Below are 13,745 nucleotides of genomic sequence, written 5' to 3' on the forward strand. Positions count from 1 at the left end.
GATAGATTTCCTGTCAGAGCAGGTGTACCTCAAGGTTCAGTCTTGGGTCCAGTCCTGTACAACATATTCACTTCAGATCTTCCTGATTTGCCTCCAGGATGCACAAAGTCATAGTTCTGCGATGACACAAGCATTTCCGTAAAAGGAAAAAGCCTTCGTGTCATATGCAGTCGATTGCAGAAAAGTTTAGACATTTATTCTTCCTACTTGCAAAAGTGGAAAATCTCTCTCAATGCTTCTAAAACTCAAATGATAATTTTTCCGCATAAGCCTAGGGCTTCTTTCCTCAAGCCAAACAATAATCACGTTGTCAAGATGAATGGGGTTATTTTAAGTTGGTCCGACAAGGTTAAGTACTTGGGACTAATTTATGATAAAAAACTTATTTTCAAAGAGCACATTGAGAGTATACAAGCCAAGTGCATCAAATATACGAGATGTTTATATCCTCTCATTAACAGGAATTCTAAACTTTGTTTAAAGAACAAACTTTTGATTTACAAACAAATTTTTAGACCAGCAATGCTTTATGCTGTACCGATCTGGTCAAGTTGCTGTTCAACAAGGAAGAAAACGAAATGGATTCAAAATAAAATTCTGAAAATGATTTTGAAGCGTCCTCCTTGGTTTGGTACACTCGAATTACATAGACTTACTGGTGTTGAACCATTAGAAGCTATGTCAAATAAAATTATTAACAATTTTCGACAAAAATCGTTGCAATCCTCAATTGCTACGATAAGCTCTCTTTATAGCCAATAAGTTAGCAATTAAGTTAGTTGTAAGTTTACTTCCCCTTTTCTGACAAGTAGGTTTAAATCCCTACGAATGATAAGTCCTAATTGCGAAAGCAAACAAATCCTAACAATTAAAATTACAAATTTCTAACAGTGTTGAGAAGTCACCATTTGTGATTGGACACACATACTCATTATTTACTAATATTTATCATAAATACTTAAGCTACTAACAAATCCCCCTCTTATTAAAAAAAAATAAAAAAAATAAAAAAAAGAATGATGGTTCAAACACTTTCATCCCAATTCAGCTAGATAAAAGAGCCACTGCAATAGATATATCTATGTGCTCCCCGGAACTCTACGGGGAAGTTGGATGGCATGTTCTGGACTTCGGAGTTGGCAGTCACCACTTGGGAATCCAGATCACTTTGGATAGAACTACTGGTAAAAACGAACAACGATGGATCTACAACAAAAACCAAATAAAGGAACATCTTGGCAAACTGGACGCGTCAAAAGTGGAAAATGTTAAAAAACTACGCGAACAAGTTGGGAAAGCATGTAAAGCTAGCAGAAAAAGAAATATGTATACACCAAAATATTGGTGGAGTCCCACTTTAGAAGAAGCTTGGTTAAAAAAACGTGAAGCGAGAAAGATATTCAATAGGACGTCTAGGTATAAGGTTTAAAAAAGAGGCTGCTATTTTCCAACGTCGAAAAAAAGAAGAAAAACAACGCAAATGGGAGGAGTTTGTAGACCAAATCAATCCCTACGCCAGCTCAAAAGAGCTGTGGACATTGGTAGAAAAAGTAACTGGTAAAAGATACCATCGAAAAGAAAACAATTTGCTACTAGACGATATAGAAATGGCGGAGAGATTTCTGGATATACATTTCGGCCCGAATAACGAAATAGACGAAGCCATACCAAGAGGGACATTTGCAAATAGCAATATTTTGGACAGGGCGAAATGGTCAGAAATAATAGCTTCCAAAAAAACTATGTCAGCCCCAGGAGAGGATAGAATAAGCTATGAAATGCTTCGGCAGCTGAGTCCAGCTGTTGTGGACAACATTCTGTCAGATCTGAACGAGCAATGGCGCAGAGGCTATCCTGATGAGCAATTGAAACTAATAAAAGTTATAGCGATTCCGAAAACAGGGAAAGATCAATCCAAGATTGAAGGAAAACGACCAATTTCATTGGTCTACTGCGGTACTAGAGCAACTAAAAATTCATCTAGAACACAAAAATATTATCCCGGAAAAGTCGTTTGGATTTCGAACCGGACTGTCCACTAACACGTGTGTATCCTACGTTGTGAACAAGATTAAATCAAACAAACGTAATGGAAAAATAACAGCAGCCATTTTCGTTGACTTAAGCAATGCCTTTTGCAATGTCAATGTGACGAAGTTGGAAGAAATCAGGGAGAATAAAAGTATACCCGCAGAGATCATAACATGGGTAGGAGCTTTCCTCAAAAACCGCAAAATCATTTTCCAAATGAACGATAGGACCTTAAGCAGAACGATAAGCGTAGGGATACCACAAGGGGACGTCATGTCTCCCACCCTCTTTCAATATTTTCACGATCGGGTTACATGAAATACAATTAGAAAGAGTGGAACTCGTCCAATTTGCAGACGATTTCGGTATTTTGGTAACAGGTGACAATATACAGGAACTTAGCGAGAAAGGTCAAAATTATCTTGACGAATTCGCTAACATGGCGCAAGAGCTGGGACTAAAAATAAATCCGACAAAAACAAAGGCACTGCTTTTCCAGCTAGGAAACAAAACCTTACCGTATACAATCGAGGGAACTACTATCGAAACAGTAACATCACATAAATATCTGGGAGTAGTACTAGATAGAAACCTATCATTTGGAGGACATATTAGAGAACTCAGGTGTAAACTAAATGACAGACTCAACATGATTAAAGTCATAAGTGGAATGAAAAAAGGAGGACACCCACAAACAATGCTTAACATCCATAAAGCACTATTTCGAAGTACCATGGAATACGGGTCAACAATTCATAGCAATGCGGCGAAAACGAATAGAAAAATACTGGAAGTGATTAACAACCAAAGTTTACGGAAGGCTACAGGGTGCACCAAAACTACACCCCTCAACACTTTGTTGGCGATTGCAGGGATGGAACCATTAGACATGAACACTTAACCCAAAAAAAGTCGTTCGGTATTTTTTTTTTCAATAATCCATCGGTAAAGTGTAATAATACCAGTATTCCTGCAAAAAATCAAATCAAATTAACGAATGTTCTGTGAGATCTGTAAGTTTTACCATAATTCTGTTAACTGTTACCGAAATATTTGCTTAATTTTACATTTACCGAAATTTGTATAACTTTTTACCGAACTACCTGTAAAAATGCCAAATTGTGAATGTGGTGGCCATTTTTCTCATACGTGCAATCGTGCAAGACGCGAATATTTTCTACTGGTGCTGCTGATTTGTTTTAATTGTTGTGTGTAAACATAGGATATTTATAATTTGGAAAGTGTTAATGGATGTACGAGTCGCTAGCATTTTTCGTAAGTAATCTGGTTAATTTAGTTGGATTTTAGACGGTACCGGCAGGCTCATTTATAACCGACTTTTTCTGCCACCGTTATTGTTTACAGGTGCGTTCGGTATTTTTGTTAATTTTTCAAGTTTCTTTCGGTAAATTTTACTGGCTGCTCGGTTTGGAACATTACTAAAAACCTGCGAAAATTACAAACTGTTCGGTAATTTTCGAAAACACCGAAGATTTCACCGAACGTTCAGCTCTTGAGATTCCGGTAAAATTTTACCGAATTCGGTGTTTTATTTTAAGTGTGTGCGTCAAGATTTCACAACAGGAAAGGAAATAGCACGGAATATTGCGCAACAAACAGTCGTAGGTAGACAGTTGATAGAATCCAACTTTTAAAAATCACACGGAAGAATGCGAATACTCCTACATGGGAATGCCAGTCACACACATAACATAACACAGACACAACATAATGCCAGTCATGAAAAACTGTAACACTAAGCTCGATGTCCAAATCAGATGCTCATTAGATGGCCTAATTACAAGCAAGGCAAATCTTCCGAACATTCAAATGAAGCAGCTAATCCTGTTTGCGGTAAACAACACATATAAAGATAGAGGACTTATATACACTGATGCATCAAAGAAAGGCGAAAGCTCTGGGATAGGAATTTTTGTTGCTAGCGCCAGAAAAATATTATTCTTTCACCTCATGAATGAGGTAAGCGTAACAGGAGCTGAACTAATAGCGATAAAAGTAGCGTTGGAAGTAGTCAATGATGAAAGTTTAGAACAGTACGTTATTTTCACGGACTCCAAGTCAGCATGCGAAATCCTAGACAATGCGAAACAACAATCGAAACGAGAAGAGATAATCAACGATATCCTGGTGCTGGCATCCCGCTGGAAGGTGTCCATACAGTGGATTCCTAGCCATGTCGGTGATAAAGGCAATGATTTGGCAGACGACCTTGCCAAGCAAGGAGCAGAGGGAAAACACTGCGAAACATTGGATAATTCCATATCATATAGCGATGTGTACTTGATCCTGAAAAAACGAAAACAATTTCAAGCTAACGATTGGTACAAAGAATATGGAAAGGAAAAAGGAAAAAAACCTTCATAGGTATACAAAATGAAATCAATGATAAGCCATGGTTCACCAATCAAGATCTGAACGGAACTCAGGTTCGTCTATTAAATCGTCTCATGGCAGGCCACGATTGGTCGCAGTTCTGGCTCGTCAAAATGAAATCGGCGGACAACTCAAATTGCGAGAGGTGCGGCGTTCCGGAAACCGCTGAGCATTTAATTTTGCACTGTGCAAAATACGTGAATAACAGGATAAAATACTCCTTTGCTGGAAAATATTCTAACCTAGTGGAACTATTCAAATCAAAAAAACTAAAACGAATTAAAGAAATATGCCACTTTGTGAAAGACACAAAACTCGACTTGTGATATCTGTACAACCCTGCACGTGACACAGGGCATATAGTCGCTGCAACTGGCCCTGCTACGCTCGAACTGACAGCGAAGGCTTCAGTACGAAAACAGAAAGAAGAAGAAGAAGATGAATACGTGCATACAGTGTCGGTGTTCAGTGGTAGTGTGTTTTTGTGTTGTTTTCGGGTGATGTACAGGCCCTGTTCGATTTTGGCACGTTTCGTTTTTGGCACGGTTCAATTTTGGCAACATTAAAACTTTGGACGTGTTGCCACCAGCAACCATCTAAGCGTTGAATTTAATTTTCCCTTAAGTCCGGTAGGCATCGGACAACACTATTCAGATTGGCTATATAATGGGCTATTGAATTTTCTCTTTAATCCGGTAGGCATAATAAAAAATTTCAATTTTGACGTATTGCCAAAATCGAACAGGGCCTGTATTTATTGCACAAAACGTCGAGTGCGTTACTTGATGAAACAGAAAAATAAATGCGTTGCATTATTTTAGAATGTATACAACGTTTATTCTAGCCGATTGCGAACGGCGGTGTTTCTTGCAGGCAGCTGACATCGCGCGATGATTTCAGGAATAACATCTCAACGTACGTGTAAATGAGATAGCATATCAGCGCCACTTTTAAACATTTACAAAGCTAAGCTTAGCTTTTTTTTTAAATAATTAAATTGATTCAAGTGCATAACTCTGTGCAACATATATTATGCTTCGCTCGTCGCGCTCACACTGCTGTGTGAACAAACCTTCAAAAACAAATGAGACTAGCGGCACTGTGTTTCACGGAAGCTTCAGGAAACAAGGCCGATGCCACCGGGTTGATTTCGACACGCTTACGTTGAAGCCCTCCCGAAAAAAATACGATGTATTTTGCGTTGAGAACAATAAATGGACAATGTTTTTTATTGTTACCATAAAAAACAAGGTATTTTTGACTGTAAGCTTGCAAACGTTTTTTGTCATTGCCAGGTTTTAACAACGATTTTTTGTTTTTGAACCTACCACCGACAAAAATTTTACTTCTAAATGTATGGAGAAAATTCCTAAAAAATGTTAAGACCATAGGCGCCAACTTCAGGGGGGCAAGGCACTTTTTGACCACCCCCCACCCACAATATTTTTCCCGAGGGGCAACGTATCATTTTGCCCCCTCAATAATTTCAAAATATTGGCGTCTCTTTTTTCGTTTTCCTGACAGTTTTATTTGTTATTTTTAAAATTCCCAAACCTCACACCATTTTGCATAATTGTGGTCTATGATAGTGACTATCAAAACTGCCATTCCAATCACGCAAAAATTTTGTGCAATATATTTTTAGAATCAGATAAATCAGATTTTTTCGAGGCTCTTTGGCCCCCCAATAATTGAATGAAGTCGGCGCCCATGATTAAGACACATAACAATCCCTCTTTTTCGTGGTGAAAATGGCAAACACAATGTTTTTTGTTGTTCTGGACAGTGATATTCATTGTAAAATTGATATCATTACAATGAAAAACTCTAGGAAAAACTCTTATTTCTACAACACCTTCACTGGAAATATCCAGCAACGCCATCCTCCATTTTTAGTCAAGAAGCAGAGTGATGTGCTAGCGCTTCATCACTTTGTTTCTCGTTAGAAGGTCCACTTCTAATATGAAAAAAGTATTGACAAAATACATACATTAATTATTTACTACAGCAGCAAGACAGAAGAGCAAAGTTTATTTTCTTTGACATCAAGGTGCTCCCACAGACCGTTATTATAAAAAATCTTAAAATCAGTTTTTTGTCTATAATTTCGTCTTTAATGGTCAAAATAATGCAAAATGTTCTAAGAATTTATGCATTCAACAAAGCTTTCCTCAAGACTTTGTAAAATTTATTGTTTTGATATTCACAGAAAAAAATATAGAGAAAAAACTGATTTTAAGGAGGGGTGTTCCACAAGAAACTCTATTTTGTCGTGTTCAACGTACAGATAGGACATCGCAGTATTCAGCAATTATTTTTCTTTTAAAATTTTCCACAACTTTACTGAAGGAAGCAATCCGGTATATTGAAAATTAGAAAAAATATTTTTCCCGTCTAACTATTAGGTGGATTGATCGAAAAACTAAAAACGCCAGAAGTAAGGCCTTGTTCTATGAAACAATTTTGCTGATGACATTGAGTACATAAAATCAGTTTTTCACAGTCAAATCTAGAACGATCGAACGATTTTTCGAGTTTAGATCACTGTGCACTGTGGGATTTTTAAATAAATCTTTCCACCAATTGTTAATGTCTTGAAATATAATACTTGGAATGTGTAGAAACTATTTTGGAAGTTGTTTCATAGAATGCTGGCTGAAAAACGTGCTTTACATTGAGTATTTCGTCGTTTTTATATCACTTTTTTGTACTTTACGACCTTCGAAAGGGCATTACTCAAAAATGTACCGTACGATTTTGAAATTTTGACCAGAGATTCTGGACGTCATAACGAATCGAATGGTGTACTCAGATTCTCTGGTGCATTTTTTTTATAATAACGGTCTGTGGGAGCACCGTGACATATTTTTGCCGCTATGAAATTGGAAAATCTCTTAAAGCAGCAAAAAAAACAAACAATCGGCACTTCACTGTTAAAAAATTGCCCAGCTGTCAGTTCCCCCAACTAATATCATTTTCGTTTTTTCGGTGTAGCTACCCCGCGGACTACACTTGGTTCTGAAACTGTTTTTTTTTTTTTTTCATTTTCCGGACTATCCCGAACTACCCTTTTTCTGTCCCGGACAGTCCACGAAAGAAACAGAGTGCAGTTTTGAAGACACCAATAAATTCACACGAATATGTCAAAATCAAAAAAAAAAGTGTCAAAATCGGTTTGCTTTGATCGCTTTGAATATCGTTCTTCACGTGTCAAACATCAGGTTGGATTTTATTTTGTCAAAACATTTGCGAAATGGAGGAAATTTTTAAGCTCTTGGAATCATCATCGTTCGAATCCGTACAGTAGCACAAACGCGACAAAAAGACAATGGCGATAATGACCAAAACAAAACAAAGTGACAGCTACCTCTGGTATTACGCACACCACCGAGTGTTTTTTTTAGCTGCAAAGTGTAGTCCGGGACGGTATAGTCCTGCCGCAAAAACGAATTCGACATAACGAACATGATTCGCTAGTTGTGTGCAGGGCTGCCAATGTTCCAGTTTAAACTGGATTCCTCCAGTTTATTTCAAGTGATCTAGTCAAACAGTTTATTCCCAAAATCGTCCAGTTTTTTTTCAGATATTTGCCAGTTTTATCCAGTTTTTCATTCACTCAAGCTCCGATTGGTTTTCGGAAATATTTTTAAAACGTAAATTTTGTAGATTGATAAATTATTATGACAATTCTTAACAGAATTTTCAATATACTATCTTCTCGCACGAAACACGGTCGAATAAAAGACTGCATGACATTGTTGAGACAAAACCAAATAAATAGATTTTAATAGACCATAAAAAAAATCTGTTTATTTTCTGTTGCGTAGTAGTTACAAAAATGTTGGAGGAATTAGATACCAAAAGATAACGAAGTCAGAAATAATTGAAATTCAAACTTCACTGATGTAACGGAAGGAAATGTTGAAATGTTAATATTTTTGTTAAAGATAAAAGTAGATGAAAAAGCTCTATTTTCTTAATTTAGATAGATTGATTGCGTAATTTTAAATTTTGCCGCTGTTAGAGGAAATTTTTTAGTCCGTAATTTTAACAAAATGTAAGCCCAAAACAAAACAGTTCTGATTAAAATGAGTAATTTTTTGCGAAGAGTTATCTCTTTAGATGCTGTACCCAAAACTGACACTGGATTCAATCCCCATAACAGAATAGCTCCCTCACAATCATTTTTTTTCCCTTTTTAAAATTTATTCGGGTTCCAGTTTTCCCCAGTTTTTTCCTCAGCCTTTTTCCAGTTAAATCGAAAATTTTATTGGCTACTCTGGCAGTCGTGTTCCAACCAGCGAATTTCGACTGTACTAAAGCCTGTAGTACACTCTTTGTCTAATGGTCAAATATTTGACCTTCTGACATGATGGTCAAACTTATTTGACATCATGGTTGTTGTTTGCCCGTGTTTGCATCATGTTAAAATTGGAGAGTGACAAACAATTATCTTTGACCAAATTTTCATCTGTCATAAAGTGACAAATATTCGACGCTTGGTCAAAGAGTGTACTACAGGCTTGACAATCCCATTTGTGTAGTAGTTTTTTTTATCGCTTTCTGTTCTTTTTTATCGTTGCCGATTTTCACTTTGGCACCCCTAAGTACACCATGTTTGTTGTGGTCTTGCGGCAGTAAAGTTTTTAGCAAGAATTTATATTTTCTTCTCACGTTTGCCGACTTCCACATTATTTTTCTACCAAACTAAACGCCACAAAATGACGACCCTCCGGCCTTTCACCTGTAACGATATGTTTAAATTCAACAAAGTGTAAGTGGGTGGATTCGATTCGATGGTCAAATAAATTTCTATTTTCCTTTCCACAGAAATCTGGACCCGCTGACGGAAACTTACTGTCTGTCATTCTACATGCAGTACTTGGCCCACTGGCCGGAGTATTTTCAGGTAGCAGAATCACCGAGTGGTGAAATAATGGGTTACATTATGGGTAAAGCGGCCGGTCAGGGAGAGAACTGGCACGGCCATGTGACGGCACTAACCGTATCACCTGACTATCGCCGTTTAGGGCTAGCTGCAACACTCATGAACTTTCTGGAGGATGTGTCGGAGAAAAAACGCTGCTACTTTGTCGATTTGTTCGTGCGAGTAAGCAATAAAGTTGCCATCGACATGTACACCAAGCTGGGTTACATAGTGTACCGGACGGTACTCGAGTATTATGTTGGCGATCCCGACGAGGATGCGTACGATATGAGGAAAGCATGCTCGCGGGACGTACAACGCAAATCGGTAATCCCGTTGACGCATCCGGTACGCCCGGATGAGGTAGACTGATAGAAAGCAACTACTATGTAACTGTATCTAAAGCAAACGAAAATTCTGGACAGTAAGAAAAAACCTCGTTGATCAAGAAATCGAGCAGTTTATTTTGTAACCTAAATTTTAGCTACTCGTTAATGTTTCCAAATTTACCTTAACTCTCTTCTGGTTGTTTGGCTGTGTCTTTGTCGGGGCTTGAAGTTACAGGGTTAATTTCAGCAGTAGAACTTAGAGGGGTTGGAACGGCTGATGGGACATCTTTTTGCTTTTTCCAATTCTTAGCTGCCGCAAGCAGTTTAAGATTTGGTCGTGCCATTTCGTCCTCGGGAAAGATGAAATCAAACACCTCTTCCCAGCCTTCTTCCACTCCGCTTTCGGACACAATCTTCTGTCGTTTTTTGACCTTGCGTGGCATTTTCAACATCACCTTTCGCAAACTGTCTGCGTCACCATGTTCTTTTTCAAAATCTCGCCAAGCCTCTAATACTAGCACACGGGATTCCTTCTCGGCGACATTTTTCAAGCTGTCATTTGCACGTTCATAGACCCGACGAGACAGTTGAACATTGATGTTGTCCTCAATTTCGGCAGCCATTTCGAACTTGGCGTAAGAAATCCAAACCTTCACGTGGGTTGTTCGTTCCAGTAACCGCTCGTAGAGTTGCCGACCTAGTTCAAACTCACTTTGCTGCACCTCGAAGTCAATATAACTTTTCCACAGTAGTTCTGGCATGTCAAGACGAGGCTGCTGGATAGCCAACTCATAAATGGCTCGTGCTCTATCGATATCTCCGAGCAGAGATTCCAATTCTGCAAACTTCATCCACGTGATGCAGTTTTCCGGAGCGAATTCAAGGAACTTTTCATACAGAATTCGACACCGATCAAATTCTCGTAGTTGAATCTCCAAATCGATATAACCACGGAAAAGTTTATCCCGCGGACACATACCAATGGCCATGCCTAGCGTTTTTCGTGCCACCTGCAGGTTTTTACATCGAATTTCGAATTGAGCATAGAGTAACCATATTTTGCTGAAGGTGAAAACTTTGTGAGGAATCAACTCAAGACATGTTTTGTATATTTGACGCGTTCGTTCCAAATCCTCTGTTTCCAGTTCTTCATACAAGGCATAGTTAATCCACAAATAAATATATCTACGCCAAAGGTTCTTATCCTTCGCAGGAGGAACATTTGCGATAGCTCTTTCGTACGTCTCTCGTATCAATTCCACATTAGCTTCGTTTTCAACCAATCTCAAATAATCGAACCAAGCATCGTAGTTTGTTGGATTTTCGGCGACTTCCTGCTCGTATTGGAATTTTCTTTTCGAAACAATCACATCTTCAATTCCCGACCGATCTCCGTACTTCTTCTCATGAATTGTATACGCCTTGTACAGCTCTCCGGTTCGATCCTTCGGCAAGTGTTCCAGCGCGTATTTGTAAATAACTCTCACTCGGTCGTGTTCTTTTTGACCTTCCTCGAACCGTGCAAATGCAATAAACAACCGTTCATCGGTGTTATCATCGCCAAAAAACTCGATGGCACGCTCGTAAACCGACCGAGCACCATGAATAAAGCCATGCGCCTCTTCGAAACGCGCAAACTTGATCCAATTCTTGATTTCTGGATGTACCATCACGAAGCGTTCATAAATCTGTCTCGCTCGGTCGATCTCCTTGTAGCGTAGTTCAAAATTAATGTAAGTCTGCCAGGCTTGCTCCTCCGGTTGCCATTCCATCCACCGTTCAAATACTTGCCTCGCACCAGCAACATTTTCCAGCATTTCCTCCATGTAGGTGTACTTGTACCAGAACTGATTAACCCGGGGCAGTACCGTAACGGCACGATCCCATAAATTGCGCGCATGATTCACCTGGCGATTTTTCATCTCCATCTCGGCATATTTCAGCCAAATGGTAATGTTACGGTGATCATTGTCGATCGCCCGCTCCCAGATGGAACGCGCTCGTTGGATTTCCTTCTGCGACTCTTCCCACTGGGCGTACTTGATCCAGTTGCTCACGACCATTCGATTTTTGCGTAAATTGTCCTCGAACGTTTTGCGCTTTCTCTGTTGATAATCGGCCAATTCGGCGGCATCGGAGATTTTTTGTTTGGGAGGCGGTGGCAGGATTTCCAAATCGCGCTCTTTAGCCTCTCGCAGCAGCTGTTCAGCGGTGATCTGAATCTCCGCCGGAGCTTTGTTTTTTACCTGCATGAAAAATACATCGAAAATTTTAGTAAATGTTGCTATAATTTCACCGAGCTCTCTTACCTTCGCCACCTTGGGCATTTTCTGTGGTTTTTCCATTTCGAGTGTGAGTAGAATTCAATTGCAAAATGCAAATCAAACGATAAACGATTTTACAACAAGCAAAACTAAATGGCAATATAAACACGCAGATTTATGAATCGAATGACAAAAGTCGCAAATTGTTTTGAGAAGTGTCAAAGTTCCTTGTTGCTTCTCAGTTGCTAGTGATTTCCGCTAGAGGCTCTTCGGTTGCATAATAGAAAGTGTTGTATATTACACTGAAAGAAAAGTATCCAGCATTCCACGAGCGGTAATGGTGGACAGTGCACGCAGCTCATTTTGACGTTTTCTGTAGGACACGGCATTTTCAATCGCAGTAACGGGGTAGAACATATAACAACGTAGTAATGCAGCATAACAACTTCAACAAACAACGGACGTTTTGTTATTTTAGTTCCGTCGTGCGCATGTGCGGATCAACATGAACAAAACTGTTCATTAAAGTTGCTATTCTACGTTGCAATTTTTTTATGTTTTTCACTCCGTTACTGCGATTGAAAATTACCCGACCTACAGAAAACGTCAAAATGGGCTGCGTGCACTGTCCGCCATTACCGCTCGTGGAAAGCGGTATTCAAAAACTTTTCGTTCGTAACGGATATTGCATAATTTTTGAGGTTGAGTTCAATCACATACATAGGACATACATAACACGCTCAAAAAACAGTAGACTACCATCACAGAACAGATATGCAACTCCGAACAAAAAACTCTGCAGCAAATCGGTGCCCAAGCTTTCGCATTCATTTTTTGCTGTTCCACCCTACATTGATTTTACAGTGCATAGTTCAAACAGTTCGCTCCAATAGTTTGAACATGCTCCAAAAAACTATTTTTTGTTGCTTTAATGACCAGGCAAAAAGGTGATCTTGAATAGTTGAATCTATCAAAATCAAGTTAAGACAGGACCGCATTCAAGAGATCTTTAAAGTGGAAATTCAGTAACAACTCACAATCAACGTCAATAGAACAAATTAAACTAAAAATCTTTCAACATTCAAACATTGTCTAACAAATTTTCTTGGATCGTAAACCTAACGACTGTTGAAACTATTTTACCCTGTTAGTTGATTTACTTGAATATTTTCGTTGGAAACCGAATTTCTCGATCAACGACAATATTTTTTTCTCGTACCGTTTTTTATACCTAACATTGCTAGAAATGCATATCAGACGCGCTGTACCAGCACTGCTTACGACATTAGGTACAATGTAAAAAAATGATTGTCGTTAGTCAAGATATTCAGTTTTCAACTTGGGCAACAATGAAATTCATTAAAAATATATCTACATAAAAACCGTTGCACGTATGCGGGTGGTACTGTACGATTATCATAAAAAGGCACCCTCGCTCTACCAGTACCGGGGAGAACAAAGGATTCTCTCGGCGAAAAAGCAGCGAGAGCTAATACAGTCCTTTTATTGAATGAATGGAATATAAGCGTAATAAAATTTCGAGTGTAAAATGCGTCCTCTCCACCGCTAGATGTCGATACTTAAAATAAAGAGATTTTGTCTCGTTTTTGGTTCTTCAGTTGAACAGATGTGCTACCATGGACCCAGTGCGTGGATGTCACGTTGTGACGCAGGTGAAATCCTGAGAGATTTTTCACCAGGAAACAAACAACAACAACAACAACATCATAGCAAGAAGTCCCTCGAGAACTGGTATATCTGAATTAATCCAATACGAATGACAGGTGTGAAATCAAACAG

At 38.8% G+C, this 13,745-nt stretch overlaps 3 protein-coding genes across 3 annotated transcripts; 2 read left to right on the forward strand and 1 right to left on the reverse strand.

Annotated features, from left to right (window-relative positions):
* Window positions 1-4,002: 4,002 nt before the first annotated feature.
* On the forward strand, window positions 4,003-4,416 carry LOC129729110 (uncharacterized). The gene has a single exon (XM_055687593.1). The coding sequence runs from the start codon at window positions 4,003-4,005 to the stop codon at window positions 4,414-4,416; it is 414 nt and encodes a 137-aa protein (XP_055543568.1).
* Window positions 4,417-8,996: 4,580 nt separating this feature from the next.
* On the forward strand, window positions 8,997-9,804 carry LOC129727288 (N-alpha-acetyltransferase 20). The gene is made up of 2 exons (XM_055684966.1): window positions 8,997-9,199; window positions 9,256-9,804. Exons 1-2 carry the CDS (start codon window positions 9,147-9,149, stop codon window positions 9,722-9,724), a joined length of 522 nt encoding a protein of 173 aa, XP_055540941.1. The 5' UTR covers window positions 8,997-9,146; the 3' UTR covers window positions 9,725-9,804.
* Window positions 9,793-12,142, reverse strand: LOC129727287 (protein crooked neck). The gene is made up of 2 exons (XM_055684965.1): window positions 11,991-12,142; window positions 9,793-11,927 (listed from the first exon to the last, which is right to left on the reverse strand). The coding sequence occupies exons 1-2, from the start codon at window positions 12,024-12,026 to the stop codon at window positions 9,864-9,866; spliced, it is 2,100 nt and encodes a 699-aa protein (XP_055540940.1). The 5' UTR covers window positions 12,027-12,142; the 3' UTR covers window positions 9,793-9,863.
* Between the last annotated feature and the right edge of the window lie 1,603 nt (window positions 12,143-13,745).

Source organism: Wyeomyia smithii, chromosome 3 (genome assembly GCF_029784165.1).
Source record: "Wyeomyia smithii strain HCP4-BCI-WySm-NY-G18 chromosome 3, ASM2978416v1, whole genome shotgun sequence".
In the NCBI taxonomy this organism is placed as follows: domain Eukaryota; kingdom Metazoa; phylum Arthropoda; class Insecta; order Diptera; family Culicidae; genus Wyeomyia; species Wyeomyia smithii.